Source organism: Hyalella azteca, unplaced genomic scaffold (genome assembly GCF_000764305.2).
Source record: "Hyalella azteca isolate HAZT.00-mixed unplaced genomic scaffold, Hazt_2.0.2 contig7121, whole genome shotgun sequence".
Taxonomy (NCBI): Eukaryota; Metazoa; Arthropoda; class Malacostraca; order Amphipoda; family Hyalellidae; genus Hyalella; species Hyalella azteca.
The window spans coordinates 29,998-46,926 of NW_025937253.1; the positions used below are offsets into that span (position 1 = coordinate 29,998).

Sequence of the window (16,929 nt, forward strand, 5' to 3'; positions counted from 1 at the left end):
TTCAGGCTTGCCAGGCTCGCCAAATTTTGATAGGGTATGCAGGATATTTTGGAAAGAGCATGAGCATCCTGAGCATGCCAGCATGTTAGGTAATAGGTACCGGTACTAACTATGGAAATTAAAAAATTTTGTGAAATGACATGTTTATCATATGTATTAGTATGTACTATTTACAATACCATGATTTCTTAAATCAAACAAAAATACTTTAGATTAGAGCTGTAAGATTTCATACCTAACATAGTGGCAAACCAGTGATTTTTTAGAATCAGTTCATTTTTAATTTCCTCATTTACTCAAGATTTTAAGAGATTTCTTATGTATGAAAATTCTGGTATCCAAAATACTTTACTGGTCTACTTATAGGAATCAAAAATGAACTTGAGGAATAGTCTAAAAAACCCTCTGCTTTGCCACTATGATTATTAGCTATATACCTAGTAGGCTAGTTACACTAGTATGGAATATATCTACTTGGCGAGCCGCGACTGAATTTTTATAGTTTGAAGAAGCTACTAGACTTCCACCGGGTTCGATAAGGAGCTAGGCATTTCAAATCTGAACATATATTTTTCCATAGCTTTATCTAGTCTAACATGTAAGATAATAGGGTACTCGATTGACGGTGTCAACATCTCGACAATTTTTTGAATTATAATTAATAAAAAATGTGCACAACTAGTAGAACATATTTTCTAAGGTAGCGTTAGTGGTTCGATGACCTCTCGGACAATATTACGGCGGGTCTCCAAGATTTAGTAAACATAAAATATCTCTCAAACTAAAGAACTCAGCTCGATGAAACTTTGCACATGCGTTCATTAGAACCTAATGTTAATGTTTAGATCGTGATTATTTTTTCAATTTCACCATCGTTTCCAACTTTCTAAAACACTAAGCAGATTTGAACGAAAATCAGAAAATAGGTACTCGTACATTCCTAATGATCTAACCTAACGGTAGAGTTAAGCTCGTGTAAAATTTTTCAATTTTGGTTTCATTCGTGAGTTATACGGCTATACGCAGAAGTGATCGGTGTTTCTACAACAGATTTTTAAATTTGCAGTGAACATAAAATATCTCTCAAACTAATGAGCGCAGGTCGGTGAAACTCTGCAAATGCGTCAATTTGGATCTAGGGTGATGTTTAAGTTGTGATAATTTTTTCTATGTGTTCTTTGTTTACGACGTATAAGGCCTGTCTCTTATACACATCTAGATGTGTATAAGAGACAGACACTGAACTCATCGAAATGAANCCTAACGGTGATACTTTGCTCGTGTAATTTTTGGTGAGTCAATTTAATAATGTACACCACGATATTCATGGCACGAAATCGCAGGATTTGTATAAAAATTTTACAAGGGTTTAACATATCTTGACGCGTCGTGGGAGGATTCTAATATATAAATAAATATATATGTAAATGCACTTACGCTTATTTACATTGTTTTTTAAATTGAATGTTGATATACAGATGAGTCACGAATCTTGATCACAGACACTCATTTGAATTGGAATTTATAAAAATTACATTATTTTGCATATATCGCAATTTTTCTGGTCCATTGTAATTGTATAGATTGACAATCTTATTTTTCAGCTTACTATACAATTATACAATTAATTATCCAACCAATACCACGTGAATTTTGATAATCTGCCTGAAGGGATCATTCGCCGATAACAAAATGTCAATTATTATCTCGTCTTCTGTAACAACTAAGATAAGATGCTGGAGGAGATGCAACTAAGGAAAAAAATAAAACAACGAATACCAAGACTTTTATGCGTTTTGCAAGAGACAAAACCTTTATAAACTAATTGATCATGATAGGTCTGCATGTGTAGTGTTACTGGCTGAAATGAGGAATTTCGTAGAGTTTGGCTTTCTTCTTAAGGTCAGCGCCTTGCTCGATAACAATGACGACCTCGCACTACAGTCATTACTTCAACTTCAATCATCAGCCCTCTGAAAAAAATTGCGAATCAATCATTATGAATATTGTGTAAACAAACTAAGCTGTTGAATATATACGAATAATCACCGTAGAGTAAATGAACGTAAGTGTAAATTTTTCTCTCGTGCAGACTTCTTATCATTTATTTTCGCCTAATACTGTCTTAGTCATATTTAGAATACTGCCTTAGTCAAATTATTTAATATGTTGTAGCCATTACCGAATTGGGCAAGAAGGACTTTTCCGGTAGCTGGGACGGTGACAGTCAGATCATAGTTGCGATTAGGGAACACATAATGGAGGTCCGCGGTGGGCATTCTGTAGTCTTTGTACTGCGAATAGTCGCTTCCAATGTAGGCGTAGTTATGGGCGTTGAAGTAGGTTATCAGTCCACAAGGGTCGATGCGAGACAGAGACTCCCAAGACACCTCACTCGTCTCCGCCAGTTGTCTTGCTGATATAGTGAATGAGTCGAAATTCGGTTCTGCAGCAAAAGACATGAAAAAACATTAAAATCTCGTGTCAACTTGCTACAGCGTGTGCAATCTGTTTGATCGCGTAACCTGTCTTTCAATAGTCTATACCAACATCTAATCAGTGGTACTCATTGCTGTTTTCATTAAAATGAAGAGATATTAGCATGAATTTAATAATTTAAATTTTATTTTACGCCACTTTTTATTCATGTTGCATAATTCATATCAACTTCGTTATCATTATTACAACGGCTCACTCTTTGCAGGAATGTTGCCCTGAAGGATGCCACATGAGCTATTCGAGGCTCCTGTCTCCTTGAGCGTGTAGGGCGTGCACTCCGCAGTCCTGAAGGGTAGGAAGGCCTGGTTGGCACCGTGGATCTCAATGCCCGAAGGATCGCCCTCCACTTCTATCACAAACGTCCTCGAGGTCGCGTTCTCAGACTCCCAACTCACGAAGATGCCGGAGCCGTTGAAGGCTGTCACTGTCAAGTTTGTGATGCAGGGTTCTGAAAATTGAAAGTTGTAAGGTACAATTTTATTTATTTTGTGCAGGCGTTGAGTATTAAAGCAAATTGCTGGAATAATGTTCGGAAATTTTGCTAATTTCGTTTAGAGATTTGCAAACCTTACTGAATATATGGCGTCATTAAGAATTTCTATTAAGTGTCATTGAAATAAATGCTTATCATACGGTTTGAATTTTGCAGAAAAATCCTAAATATTTAACTGAGAGAAAATTAGATGAAATGTATGAACGACTTACCACTGAAAATGCTAGGAGAAAATAACTTGTCTGCTGTGAACATCACGACGCCCTCGGCCGCATCGACGTCGCAGGAGTAGGAACTGGAGATGCTCTGCACGTATCCCGTACATGTGTTGTCGAAGGCAAATGTGTTTAAACCTGCGCCAGCAAGAGGGTGATCAGTCAACATCTGGTGAGACTCGTGACTAGGAGTAGCCAAGTCATGTGAGACTCGTGACTTAGTAGCCAAGTCATATGAGACTCGTGATTTGGAGTAGCCAAGTCATTTGAGACTCGTGACTTGGAGTAGCCAAGTCATGTGAGACTCGTGACTTAGTAGCCAAGTCATATGAGACTCGCGATTTGGTCTAGCCAAGTCATATGAGACGCGTGATTTGGTGTAGCCAAGTCATATGAGACGCGTGATTTGGTGTAGCCAAGTCATATGAAACTCGTGACTTAGAGTAAGAAGGTCATGTGAGACTCGTGATTAGAAATAGCCAAGTCATATTAGACTCGTGACTAGGACTAGCCAAGTCATTAAGACTCGTGACTTGAAATAGCCAAGTCAGATGAGACTCTTGACTGCGAGTAGCCAAGTCATATGAGACTCGTGATTTGGAGTAGCCAAGTCAGATGAGACTACTGACTAAGAGTTGTCAATGTATTAAAAGTACCAGCTACATGGAATTCGTGGAATAGAACAGCATTAAATAAGCAACAGGTTTTAAATTCCACCGACTAATTTGAAATCTCAGGATGAACTGCACGATATATTTATTTTTTACATTAAGTGCTTCGCGAAATTCTCACCATTCTGCCTTGTTATTAGCCCGATATAGGTTTAACAAACTTAATATCAAGTAATCCTTCTTTTTCGGTAAGTATTCTTGTTCGGTATTCTTGTTCTTGTAGTATTCTTGTTCGGGAGTAGTAATATTTATACATGTAGTATAAATTCATTCATTTCATTCATAAATTCATTCATAAAATTCATTCATTCATAAATTAATTCATTTATACTTGTAGTATAAAAGTATTCTTGTTCGGGAATGCAAAAATAGGCACCTGCTTGCTCGGCAGCAGCAGCGCACGCGGGCAGCGACGTGGCCGTGAGAGGTACACCGCTCAGTTGCCCGACGTGTTGTACCTTCACCAGCCTCCTCCTGTACACATGCCCTCTGGGGGCCACCACCGTCCTGAACCTGACGCTCACAGCAGACAGGGGACGGCAGGTCCCCAGCCCGGGGGGCTTGACTGGCACCAGCACCTCAAATGGAGCACGGGGTTTATTGTTTTTAAATATCATGGACGTTCAGAAAAGATGCGTTAAAGAGAGCACTTCAACCAGAGAACGGGATTTTGCGAGTAACTAATAGAAGAAAATTGATAATAAATGCTGAGCACAATAAAAATTTGAATAATAAGACCTTTCAAACAATATAACATATGCATATAGCCCTAAATTAAGCTCTCATGATATATCGAAATATATCACATATTGTGCAATAACTGCTATCGCAACTTCGGTCTTCACGTAATTACAGATAACAATTTGAAATATTACTTTGGTTGGAGGTTCCAGTCCTTGAGAAGCAGCTTCTGGAACCTGATGAAAATATCATTTGAATTATTTATAGTATGGAGGATGTCATCAAAAAACTTCAATTATATTAATAGAATATATCAAATCCCTCCGAACTTGTTCATTTATGCACAATTCACCTTAAAATTTGGCAACATCAACGAAATATTATGTACAAATTTATCTGGATGTGAGGCAGAGTAAGAGGAACAGGTTAGCTAGTGAATAAAGTGCATTACTGCTTAGTAATTGAATATTGTTAGTGCTGGCATGCATCAATGACACAATTTGTGAACACAACGTAGTCACTCACCCAATTTACGAACACAACGTAATCACTCACCCAATTTACGAACCCAACGTAATCACTCACCCCATTTACGAACATAACGAACGCCAGAAGCATAGGTCGCCACATTTTCAGTCTTTAGGGCACTTCGCAGTTGAAGAAAATTCTTTGAAAATCGCGAACTTCGCTGCTGATAATATGAATTTTTCGGTAGAAGTTTTACTGAATCCTTTAGCGAGATCCGTCGATACTGAAAAATATATGGACGATTCAGAATTGATTGAAAGCAATCACTTCAACTTACGAACTTAACAGAGAAATTGTAATATGATAGATTGACTTTTCACGGCTTCTTATGGTCGATAAATGCACGAAGTAACACTGTTTTATCGAGGTTTATAGTGTAACTGGATTTACTGCTATTAACACGGACACAATTTATCCTGCGCTCTTTAATTCAGTGGTGTCAAGAGGATAAATTGTACCGATTATCAAATTTTTATGACAACATTTTAACCTTTGGTATTTTAAACCAATGCAAAAGTGGTTGTCTTAAATTATCAGTTGGATTTTTTTTTTTCGTGAGAATTGAAGCGCCTGCGTTACCAAAATTGATTGGCCACTAACAAAAAAAATTGGCCACTAACTAACTAAAAAACACTAAACACTAACACTAAAAACACCAAACACTAACACTAAAAACACCAAACACTAACACTAAAAACACTAAACACTAACACTAAAAACACCAAACACTAACACTAAAAACACCAAACACTAACACTAAAAACACCAAACACTAACACTAAAAACACCAAACACTAACACTAAAAACACCAAACACTAACACTAAAAACACCAAACACTAACACTAAAAACACCAAACACTAACACTAAAAACACCAAACACTAACACTAAAAACACCAAACACTAACACTAAAAACACCAAACACTAACACTAAAAACACTAAACACTAACACTAAAAAAAATTGGCCACTAACAAAATCGATGCGTGAGAATTGAAGCGCTTGCGTTACCAAAATCTCATGCATGGCGGCATGGAAAAATTTTCCTCCTTAACCATTGCGATGGTGACCTTTGTCCCCATGATATAGCGAAAAGAACAAGTTGTCGGGTTGAAATTGATTTATTATAGTTATATTAATTATTTATTATTATCAATTATATATTTCTTATTATTAACCAAATAAATAATTAAGTATAATAGTTAAATTAAAGAAATGACTAATTATATGATCAATTAATGATAATTTAATTATAATAACAAAATTGATTGATGTTAATTATTTATTGTTAAATTATTAAAAATTATAATAATTTTGTTTCTGAGCAGCACAACATGATTTTGGTAACCGTGGCCCGGTTTTGCGTAACTGTGGTGACCTGACCTTCATAATTGCTTCACATTTCGCTCGGTACGATGAACGCAAAATAGCGTATTAAAGAATGAAATTCTCTTTTTTTTCATATAATGCGTATTACAAAATGAAGTTTATGAATGTATGCTAAAATACCAGCGGCGTGCTAGTCACTTAAATGACCGATAATGTGTAATAAATAATGCTGTGTCTGCATTTTTAAGTTACTATAAATATCAATATTCTGTGGCAACTTGACGAAAATCTCGAACAATTTGAATCGTCAATTCAAAACTCAACCATTCGAATGGTTGCAAGGGAATCACACAAACTGTAGACATAAAAATCGTACTTGTTAACAAAAAAGTTGGATACACACATAGTTCAACAATCGATTCTAACCTCAGTGAAGAAATATCACGCTGAAAAAACCTCATCGTCTTTTAACATATAAGGACAGCAAACTTACTTTACCAACTTGATTCTGTACTGCTACGTACGCTCTGTTCTGCCAGATTCTGTACTGCCACACTCGACCTATAAAAAATTAATAGTTAAATTATACCGTCACGAAATGTTCATGATACTACTTATGTGATTGGTTGGCTTTATAAATGAACTTACTTCCTATATCTACAGTATTACCTTTAATTAATCACCTATGAACGCCGATATGTTCAAATTTCATAAATAGAAAGCAATGAGGTCTATTATTAAGGTGGCAATTTAATAATGTGGACCTGCTGACAAAAAAATAATATATCTTTAATCTATTTAATAATCTTTTTAATATATCTTTAAAAGTGTATTTTATGCTGTGAATAAAAGCTTCCAATGTAGGCTATTTAATTTTAGAATTTACTTGAATCTGTATAATATCCAAAACGACATCACATTCTTTTATAAGTTTTTTTCATATATTTGGCCAGTCACAAGGCGACTTACTGTTTGTCTTGTATTGACGGTAGACGTCAATCCCAAGCCGAGCCGCCTTTGCATTGTCCGTGGGTGTGAGTGTTTTATTGCTTATGCATTTTATACATAAATAAAATTTATAGAATTAATATATAGAAATAATAGAATTGAAATATTGAATTTATAGAATTGATATATAGAACTTATAGAATTTCTTTATAGAATTTTTCGAACTTATATATAGAATTAATCAAATTTAAATATAAAATTTAAATAATTTATAGAATTGATGTATAGAATTTAAAGAATTTTAATATAGAATTTAGGCATAGAATTTATAGAATTTATATATTGAATGAACATTATATTTATAACGCTTTCTTGATACACCGAAGGAATCTATTGCAGAGGCCCATCAAATTGAAGAATTGACTAAGTGGGAACCTAAAATTACATGTCAAAATCCTAAACGATGTTCATCAATTGTTCATTGTCTGAAAACCCAAGTTCAATCAAGGTCAAAAAATATGAAGTGAAGTTTCATATTCAAATGTTCTACCTCCCGTTGAGATGATTTCCGTAATTCAAATCCGTCCTTTGATGTAATTCCTGGTACGGGTCCGTGAAGACGAGAAAAATATTTGGCGTACGTCAAATAATTCCCNTGCCATTAACATTAACTTCTGGCTAATGTAATATGTATTAAGGTAACGTTTACCAAGCAGTCATGATGTCATAATATCACATATATGACTTTCTTGTTAAAGGTATTATGTGAAGCGGATTTTACCGAACCACCGCAGCTGAAATAAACAAGTTTTTCGGATGATTAAACATAAATACATTTAACCATTGCTATAAAATCATGAAACAATTTTTCGGCCTGCATATGTATTTGATCAGCAATGAAGACAAGCTGGAATCGCAAATGAACGACTACAATTTCAACTGCCGGAATTTAGACTTCATATGCAAACTGAAACTGAGGTCTTCAATCGACCATATCAATAATATATTGTTATATTTGAAGTTTATGAAGCGAAATATGCTTAATGTACGGATCAGACTGAGCTGGAGACAATGCAATGAGTAAAAAATAATTTCAGCGTTATTTTGCTAAGCGTTCAACAAGGTACGAAATAATTATTCAATTGCTCCTATACTGACACGCAGACTAATGGATTAGACTGAGTCAGAATCAAACTATTGATTCGTGGTCACAATTAAAAAAAATATCCTCGTACAATTCCCGAACGAAGTAAACGAAAGGAGAAATATGCCATACAGTATATGTGTTTCAGTCAAAAAAGTAACAAATGGAAAAAATGGTCTCCTGTTTAATGTGAAGTCTTTCCCTCGATACATATAAGTTGATTTTTATTTGATGTTACATCAATAATATTCTACTTTATTTAACGTGAAGTGGCATGAGTCATCGCTACAGCTGTTGAGAAATAGGACGACCTGAAAAGACGGACTGTACGTAATCTAGTTTGCGTGTAGCCAGCCATTTGATTCATTGGCGAAAACTTCTAAACTATCAATTCCATTCGGGTCATTTGAAAATGTTTCGCAAAAGTACATACTTTCACTGACAAGAAGTAAAATACTTAAATGTGCACGTTTTGATACAGAAGAAATAATGTCGCAGTGGTGGTACAATTCTTACGCTTAGAACTGTCATAAATCTTTTAGCTTACTTTCTATCTGATATTTCACGGTACGTTAATCAATGATGAATGGATTTTACAGTTTGCTGCGTGAGTCAGAAGCCCTCGATAGATATGGTTGTGTTTCAATGATTGATACAGAAGAAATAATGTCGCAGTGGTGGTACAATTCTTACGCTTAGAACTGTCATAAATCTTTTAGCTTACTTTCTATCTGATATTTCACGTTACTCTAATCAATGATGAATGGACTTTGCAGTTTGCTGCGTGAGTCAGAAGCCCTCGATAGATATGGTTGTGTTTCAATGTACTCTAAAAAATGACTGGTTTAATTTTTGTATCTCTTCGTGTTCTTTCTAAGTGATATTGGAAAGGCCGAAATAATTGTTGTCCTTTTAGAAAAATTGCAAATGAAGAAGGAATAAATCACCCAAATGTGGCGTTCTCATCATTTTTGTTTTTATTATACTGCACAAGGAGTTTCCGTAAGTGTTGTTAGATTTAAATGCTAAAATAATATTTTCGGTAATTTTTACCTCGCGATTGAGAAAATGTTTGACTGATCAAGTTAAGGAATATACAAATTTATAGTAAAACGCATTTTAAAGATCAGGTAAATAATACTTTGCTCAGCCTGAGTGTGTAACGCTTTCTTCGCGTTCGCTGATTGCGTTTTCTCTAATTAAATGAGTCTATAGGACTTTTTCGGGATCCTTTTTTCGACCTCCGCCTTGATCCTAGGTCGTATCGGGTCCACTCCTGCGCTCGACGATTCCTCTCAAGTCACGACGACGATATTGACAAATGACGCTAAACATGACAAATGACGCTAAACATGACAAATGACGCTAAACATAAAACACCAGCATTTTCATAGTGTAGGCGATCGCCTCTGCTAGCAGAGGCTGGACATAGGCTATGCATGTCCTGTGTGTAGTAGTCCTTGGGATTAGGTAAATAATACGTTGCTCAGCCTGAGTTTGTAACGCTTTCTTCGCGTTCGCTGATTCCATTTGCTCGAATTAAATGAGTGTATAGGACTTTTTTCGGGATACTTTTTTCGAGCTCCGCCTTGACCCATAGGCCGTGTCGGGTCCACTCCTGCGCTCGACGATTCCTCTCAAGTCACGACGACGATATTGACAAATGACGCTAAACATGGAGGTTGCAGCACATAAGTAACACAGTTGCGCAAAATTGCGCAACTGTGAGCAGAAAAATTGCGCAATACATAATCAAACCAGTTGCGCAACACATTAGCAGCACAGTTCGAAACACACTAGAAGCACAGTTACGCTACACAAAAGCAGCCCCGTTGCGCAACATATAATATATAATTTTCAGCCCAGTTGCGCAACAAACGGTACACGGTTACGTCCGAAACCTCTGTCCTGATTTTTATTCTAAAATGCATACCGAGCTATAAACACTCTCTNACCAGGACACAACATGGGTTAAAAACTATATTTTCAGACGAAATTTGGGAAAGAACACAATGGTGGTAATGGTCTGCATCTATAGTTAATTTTTTTAACAAAGAGCTGGCCATCAGTGCCTAATCTGCCATATTGAACATATTACATACGCAAAAACAGGTATGAAAAATTTGCACATTGCTTTAGTCTGAAGCTATTTTAGTCTCTACCTTTTTGTTTTCATCATATACCTATTGGATGTAACAAGATATCATTCAATACTTCTTCATCAAAATAAAATATTGATCATTATAATCGTTCATTGATTATAGCTTGCGCATGAAAATATTGTTCTGCAAAAAACAGAAGGCATCTCCGTTGGTTAAAAAAGTGCTAAGAATTAAATGCTTCAATTTTCTCCTGTACCAGGTTAACTGAATACCTTGCATTCTCAGGTAGTTGAACGGTCAATGAAGAGGTCAATAGAACAAGAATCAATAAATGGCTTATTTGCAATCAATGATCAGAATGATATTAATGCTAAATTATACAACAGCAAGGTAAACGTTGGTTAATTAATTTACTTAACGATTATATGTTGGATTTACTATGCGTAATATATTTCATAACATTGAGACACTCTCAGAAAATGAACGGGCCATTTGTCCAAATATTGGCACTCTTCCTTAGCGTATAAATGATGTGCATTTTGCCGAGGCAAACTGAATCAAGATGACCCACACACGGGCAAAAACTGTATATGCTATTATATATGCTAAACTATATATGCTAAACTGTATATGCCTCACTCAATTCTCTGAATGCATGTCCAATATATTTCGCAGTTAAGCCGTAAAAATTTAACACGGAAATTAAGTCAACAATTAAATAGATAAAACAAGAAGCGCTCGTACCTACAATAGGATACTAATTACTAATTAGGATACGCATAACTATCTACATCTCAATGCCGATAACATATTTTACAACAGGCTTCAAGTAAACATTGATTCACTACTTATATCAACTATCATTCATACTAAGAAGCATCAAGCGTGTGTGCGTTCACTGATTTAGAGGAAAACTCGAATTCTGTGCCACCAATTTACCAAAAAACTACGACAATAATTTTGTTAGCAAGTGTTTGCCTTCATTAAATGGAGCTTGAGTGGTCGAACCAATCTAATTCAATCGGATTACGCTTTCAAGTAAAATAAAATAATGAAAATAATACAAATCACTTTGAAATATTACATCTCCAGATAGGTGTTTACTTTAATCCGTCTCGTTCGAGTGAAACATTTCGTATTTCGCTTAAGTTTCCACACAGAGAAATAAATGAGACGTTGTCCAAATAGCGCTGCACATTTCGCCTTATGTGAGTCATATTGACCCAGTCTGGCCTATAAGAGGACGTATCAGTGTACGCGTGCTCTCTGCTCGTCATGTGGTTACGAAAATGTGTCACTATTAGGCCATTACAACCCATTAATTTTTCTGTGTGTACAAGACAAATCCACGTAAACTCGATCGTTTAAATTCCAAGGGAATTTCTACAGCGTCTTGGAGTGTGGCACGGGCGACAGCGCGGGACGCTCCCCGAAGATATCAGCGTCGGGCGACAGATCGGCCGAGACGCCGGCCTTGGCGAGGAGGGTACGGTAGCGGGCCAGCAGCTCGGGCATGTCGCGGCTGATGGCCCGGTCTATTTGGTCCAGCGGGCACCCGCGCAGGTACGAGCATGAGCTCTTCAGTGTGGGGAAGTCGTACAGGTTGTACAACCTGTGCACAAAACGGGGTTATATTTCTTGGACAAGATTATGATTAATATATATTGAATACGGGGAAGTCGTACAGGTTGTACAACCTGCACACAGAAACGGGGTTATATTTTTTGACAAGATTATGATTAGTATATATTTCTACAGTGATTATTTGTTGGAATTATATTTTTCTACTTTATTAATAATTATAACATCCATTAATTAATATGAATTTTAATTAAATTAGGCCGTTTTTTCCTTTGCACTTGACAGAAAAAAACAATAAAAGTAAAGGGAAAAAATAATTTATGTTTACAACTCGAGTTGCAACGATTCTTTTACCAGTGAAAACACGCACCTGAAGAAATCTCGGTAAATCTCAGGATCGGGCAGATCATAGCGCGATATGTTGGTAAGCAGGCTGACACCCTCGTAGATGTTGTAGGCGTGTGGGTTCTCTACAATGTCTTCGGATAGCTTGTGTTTGCTGGTGAGGAATCCCTTGTTCTTGTTGTACGTGGTGAGGTATGAGTCTACCATCTGCGCGTGGTTTCGCACCCGCACTGCATGGCGACGTGCGTTGGCTACGCGGTTCTCAACTCGCGCGTTGATAGCGCGTGCGAGGTCGTGCAGTAGCGCCTCTTCCTGAGCCTGTAGTGAAGATATGGTGTTAATGAGTGTAAGGAAAATATACGATGAATGTAAGAAAAATATACGATGTATGGAAGAAAAATATACGATGTATGGAAGAAAAATATACGATGTATGGAAGAAAAATTATAGAGATGAATTGAAGAAAAATATACGATGTATGGAAGAAAAATTATAGAGATGAATTGAAGAAAAATATACGATGAATGTAAGAAAAGTTGGAAGTATTTTTATTGCATAAAATTTGGAGGCGCTATTTTAAAGGTGCTTAATGCTGAGATAAGAATAAAAGAAAATAAGCACCAATTGTCAAAGTTCAATGAACAGTAGCGTACAAAATTTTGGCTTTCAGATAAGTTTCGATGTTGTAATTTAAGAGAAGGACTCATTCGTAAAGTCGGACGCAAAAATGAATGCATGGTACTGTATTAAAAACAAGGAGGAATTGTTTTACCTGGAAGAGCTTAGCTGGAGAAGAGGTCCTGTATGGTCTGGATGAGAAGGATCCAGCGTAGACTGTGGGTGGAGCAGAGACTCCCAGCAAAGGACTGAGGTTCCAGAACAATGAACCTTGAACTTTAATTAACTCTTCGGGAGGAATTTGGTCAGCTTTGTTCAGGAGAATGCGGACCTGGAATGATTGGATATAACGCAACGAAGTGCAACAAATGGCATGGACTTTGTATCGAAGTTGTCGCATTGATGAACTTTCGCAGCCAAACATGGTTTTAAAAATGACTGAAAGTTTTTTTTAAATCGATGTATTTTTCATTAAATGCATTTCAACGGAATCAACAACGAAAAATATTTCAGATGTTCTACAAAAATTGTACGATTACATTACGCTGGACCATTGGAACCTTACTTGTTTTTCTCTGCCCTTGAGCTGGTCGAGAACAGCCTCGAGTTCGTAGCCGGCGTCCAGCTTGGTGTAGTCGAACACTACAAGAACGAGGTCTGCTCGGTCTATGAACCACTGCAGCACGTCGTTGAAGGGGTACTGCCGCTCACCCGCCCTCCGCATCTCCAGGATACCAGGGGCCTCTACGAACGTCACCTGACGCAGACATTTAGGATCATATGAAACTGGTAATGGTTCTGGAATTTTCAAAATAGTTTATGATTCAAAGGTTGGATACTTACTTAGTTTCGTTTTTATGTGTATGAAACGAAGCCTGGCTCTAAGACAGTGATGTGTTGGAAAATACTTCATGTGATAGAGCTTACTCGACGAAACTCAACCCTCAACTTGATCTGGATTGGCGTCTATCTTCTTCTGGCGTCTTCGAAGGAGAAAGAAATCGTGTCTGCCTAACAGGCTACTGGAGAAGCAATCTTATTATCGACTCCTGCAGCAACCAATTAGGCAAACGCGACCCCATTATCAAAGAGCTCACCCAGTCCAAAAATTCATCAAATGAATGAATCATATGAACTTCAGTAGCGACAATCTTAAGCGGGCTAGGACGAATGCGACCAGTGGGTTCGTTTAGTCCGGATCTCGCATATTTTTAAGAATTTGTGTTGATCACGATCACAGCATTGTTGTTTATCGCGTCGTAAACCAGGCACGCTAGAGATGCGCTTCAGGCCGCGGGCAAGGAAAGGCCACTTATGGACCGCAAGTAGATGGATAAATGATAGGAAGGTGGCCAAAATACCGCATCTTTTATCACAGTTAGGAGACGGATAGGTCCATGCAAAGGACGAGCCAAAGGAGGTGTGCTGTGTGAAGCAGAAGGGATTCCGTCAAAGATGCAAAAGTTGCGACTTAAATCCGACTGATGCAGCGCCAGCGAGGAGCTAATGAGCTAATTAGCGTGGCCTCCTCGGAAACGATCGGTGGTGGTGGGACAGACGGAACCATGTTCTTCTCGACCGGCGGTCTCTGCAGTGTGCGAGGAGAGTCTGCCGGGCTCCGGACGGTGCCAGCAGGTAAGCTGCCGTCCATCAGTAGAGGAGCTCCGAAATGGATCACCATCATCTTGGCTGCCTGTATCATGTCTCAGCGTTCCAAAAGTAGTATTATTGAAAAAAAGACAGAAAACCGCGACTGAAGTTGTTTTGTGGATTGCAGAGTGCTTGTATAGATAGATTCAATCGTTTTTTCCCCAACAAATGTTTGTAATTTTTCCAAGTCAACAATTGTGCATTTAAGTTAATTTTATAAGAAATACCTAGTATACGTTAATGACTCGTAAAATAATTGTCTTACATTTTCCTTTGTAAGCTATCTAGGACTTTTGTTTATCTAGCCTAATTCTTCACTCCGATTTTTCCAACTTTTCCAACCACAATTCCAGATCCGCTCTGAGCCGCTCCTGCTGTAGACGTCGGCATTGCAAAATAACGCCTTTTTTACATTTTCTTTGGAATGGCGGTGCCATTATGTGGATGTCCATGAAGCTTGGAGATTGTAAGTAGGGCTATGAGAAAATCTGCATGTCGGACAGCTACAAGATAATAATGCGACATATGCTAGTAAAGCCTATAATTTTTGTCTCTACAATGTCCATTATAACCACTGGGCGACCCTAATTTCGGACTCGAACAAACAGACTCCCAAAGATAAATTTGAAAATGTTCTTTGAATTCTGCGGTGCAAGATAAGTTAAAACATTAGATTTGTACAAACGTTGTGAAATACTCTAGAAGAAATGCCCTTTTCTCACGCCCATAGAATAATGATATTCAGGAACGTTGTGTATGTCAGTGTCAGTCTGACCACACAAATATTAAAATTAACGCAAAATGAATTGTTGTATAGTGCCCTCAGGACTCCAAAACGGTATCATAATTTATTTTCTATTAAAGCTCAAGACAAAACATTTATTTTATACCATATCAGTTTCAACATATGATGATTGAAATATAGGCACATTTATACAGAACTATCCCAATGTAATTTCAACAGTCATGAAATTTTAACCTTTGGTATTTTAAACCAATGCAAAAGTGGTTATCATAAATTATCAGTTGGATTTTCTTTCGTGAGAATTGAAGCGCCAGCGTTACCAAGATCACATGCAGGCGGCATGGAAAAATTTTCCTACTTAACCATCGCGATGGCGACTTTTGTCCCATGATAAGGCGAAAAGAACAGGTTGTCGGGTTGAAATTGATTTATTATAGTTTAATTATTAGCCTCCTCGGGAACGATCGATGGTGGTGAGACAGACGGAACCATGTTGTTCTCGATCGGCGGTCTCTGCACTGTGTGAGGAAGGACTGCCTGCCTACAGAGGGTGCCAGCAGGTAAGATGCCGTCCGTAGGGGAGCTCCGAGAACGATCACCATCATCTCGGCTGCCTGTACGCCTCAGGTGTTCCAAAAGTAACATCATAGGAAAAAATATAACTCAGTAATCACTGCAGTGAGTGACAAAGAGCGCATTTTCTCGTCGACGAAAACGTGAAGTCACGGACGGACAGACAGGCGGAAGGACATGACGAGCACAATAGGTCATTTTTTTCATAAATGAGAAAATGCGCTGAAAAGAGAGCAAACCTCGACTGAAGTTGTATTATGGATTGCAGAATTCTTGTAAAGATAGATTCAATTGTTTTTCCCGCCAACATATGTTTGTAATTTTTCCAAGTCAACAATTATGCGTTCACGTTAATTTTTATAAGACATACCTAGTTTTCGTTAATGACTGGTATTGCCTTATATTTTACAACACTTCTCTTTAACTTCACTTCTTGTTGTTTGTTTGTTTGTTTGTCTGTCTGCTACAAATCTTGTAATCGAAATTTAATACACTTCTACTTGTCCTATCGATCTGAAATTTTGCACACATGTGTAAAGTTGGAGACAATGCATGAAACAGATGTCAAAATAAATGATTTTAAAAATTAATTTTTTAATATTAAAAAAAATTGAAGAAATAATTTTGTCAGCTACAAATCTTATAACTGATATTTGACACACTTTTACGTGTCTATAATTGATCTGAAATTTTGCACACTTGTATGAAGTCAGAGGCAATGCATGAATCAATTAACAGAATAACTAATTTTGAAAAAAAAGTATATATTAAAAACAATTTTATATAATAAAAAAATGAAAAATTAA

General features: G+C 37.1%; 2 protein-coding genes across 3 annotated transcripts; both read right to left on the bottom strand.

Annotated features, from left to right (window-relative positions):
- Positions 1–1,776: 1,776 nt before the first annotated feature.
- On the bottom strand, positions 1,777–6,973 carry LOC108671331. Of its 2 annotated transcripts, none has more exons than XM_047881124.1 (8): positions 6,911–6,973; positions 5,145–5,310; positions 4,754–4,795; positions 4,255–4,456; positions 3,205–3,345; positions 2,696–2,947; positions 2,183–2,446; positions 1,777–1,973 (listed from the first exon to the last, which is right to left on the bottom strand). In XM_047881124.1, the coding sequence occupies exons 2-8, from the start codon at positions 5,187–5,189 to the stop codon at positions 1,966–1,968; spliced, it is 954 nt and encodes a 317-aa protein (XP_047737080.1). In that variant the 5' UTR covers positions 5,190–5,310; positions 6,911–6,973; the 3' UTR covers positions 1,777–1,965. The 2 variants fall into 2 exon arrangements, with proteins under 2 accessions (XP_047737080.1, XP_018014345.1); XM_018158856.2 differs by having other exon boundaries at positions 5,115–5,310.
- Positions 6,974–10,469: 3,496 nt separating this feature from the next.
- On the bottom strand, positions 10,470–14,857 carry LOC108671332 (sarcalumenin-like). The gene is made up of 5 exons (XM_018158857.2): positions 14,715–14,857; positions 13,721–13,967; positions 13,310–13,486; positions 12,563–12,855; positions 10,470–12,223 (listed from the first exon to the last, which is right to left on the bottom strand). The coding sequence occupies exons 1-5, from the start codon at positions 14,855–14,857 to the stop codon at positions 11,995–11,997; spliced, it is 1,089 nt and encodes a 362-aa protein (XP_018014346.1). The 3' UTR covers positions 10,470–11,994.
- Between the last annotated feature and the right edge of the window lie 2,072 nt (positions 14,858–16,929).

What these genes read in the sequence shown, in the direction of transcription:
- LOC108671331 (XM_018158856.2), bottom strand. Translation starts at nt 5,189, where the DNA reads ATGTGGCGACCTATGCTTCTGGCGTTCGTTATGTTCGTAAATGGGGTG. An exon ending in TTCTCCTAGCATTTTCAGTG is followed by an intron (nt 2,948 to 3,204) that starts GTAAGTCGTTCA and finishes TTCAATTTTCAG; the next exon opens with AACCCTGCATCACAAACTTG. An exon ending in GGGCAACATTCCTGCAAAGA is followed by an intron (nt 2,447 to 2,695) that starts GTGAGCCGTTGT and finishes CTTTTGCTGCAG; the next exon opens with AACCGAATTTCGACTCATTC.
- LOC108671332 (XM_018158857.2), bottom strand. Translation starts at nt 14,857, where the DNA reads ATGATACAGGCAGCCAAGATGATGGTGATCCATTTCGGAGCTCCTCTA. An exon ending in TCAAGGGCAGAGAAAAACAA is followed by an intron (nt 13,487 to 13,720) that starts GTAAGGTTCCAA and finishes CAATCATTCCAG; the next exon opens with GTCCGCATTCTCCTGAACAA. An exon ending in CTCCAGCTAAGCTCTTCCAG is followed by an intron (nt 12,856 to 13,309) that starts GTAAAACAATTC and finishes TCTTCACTACAG; the next exon opens with GCTCAGGAAGAGGCGCTACT.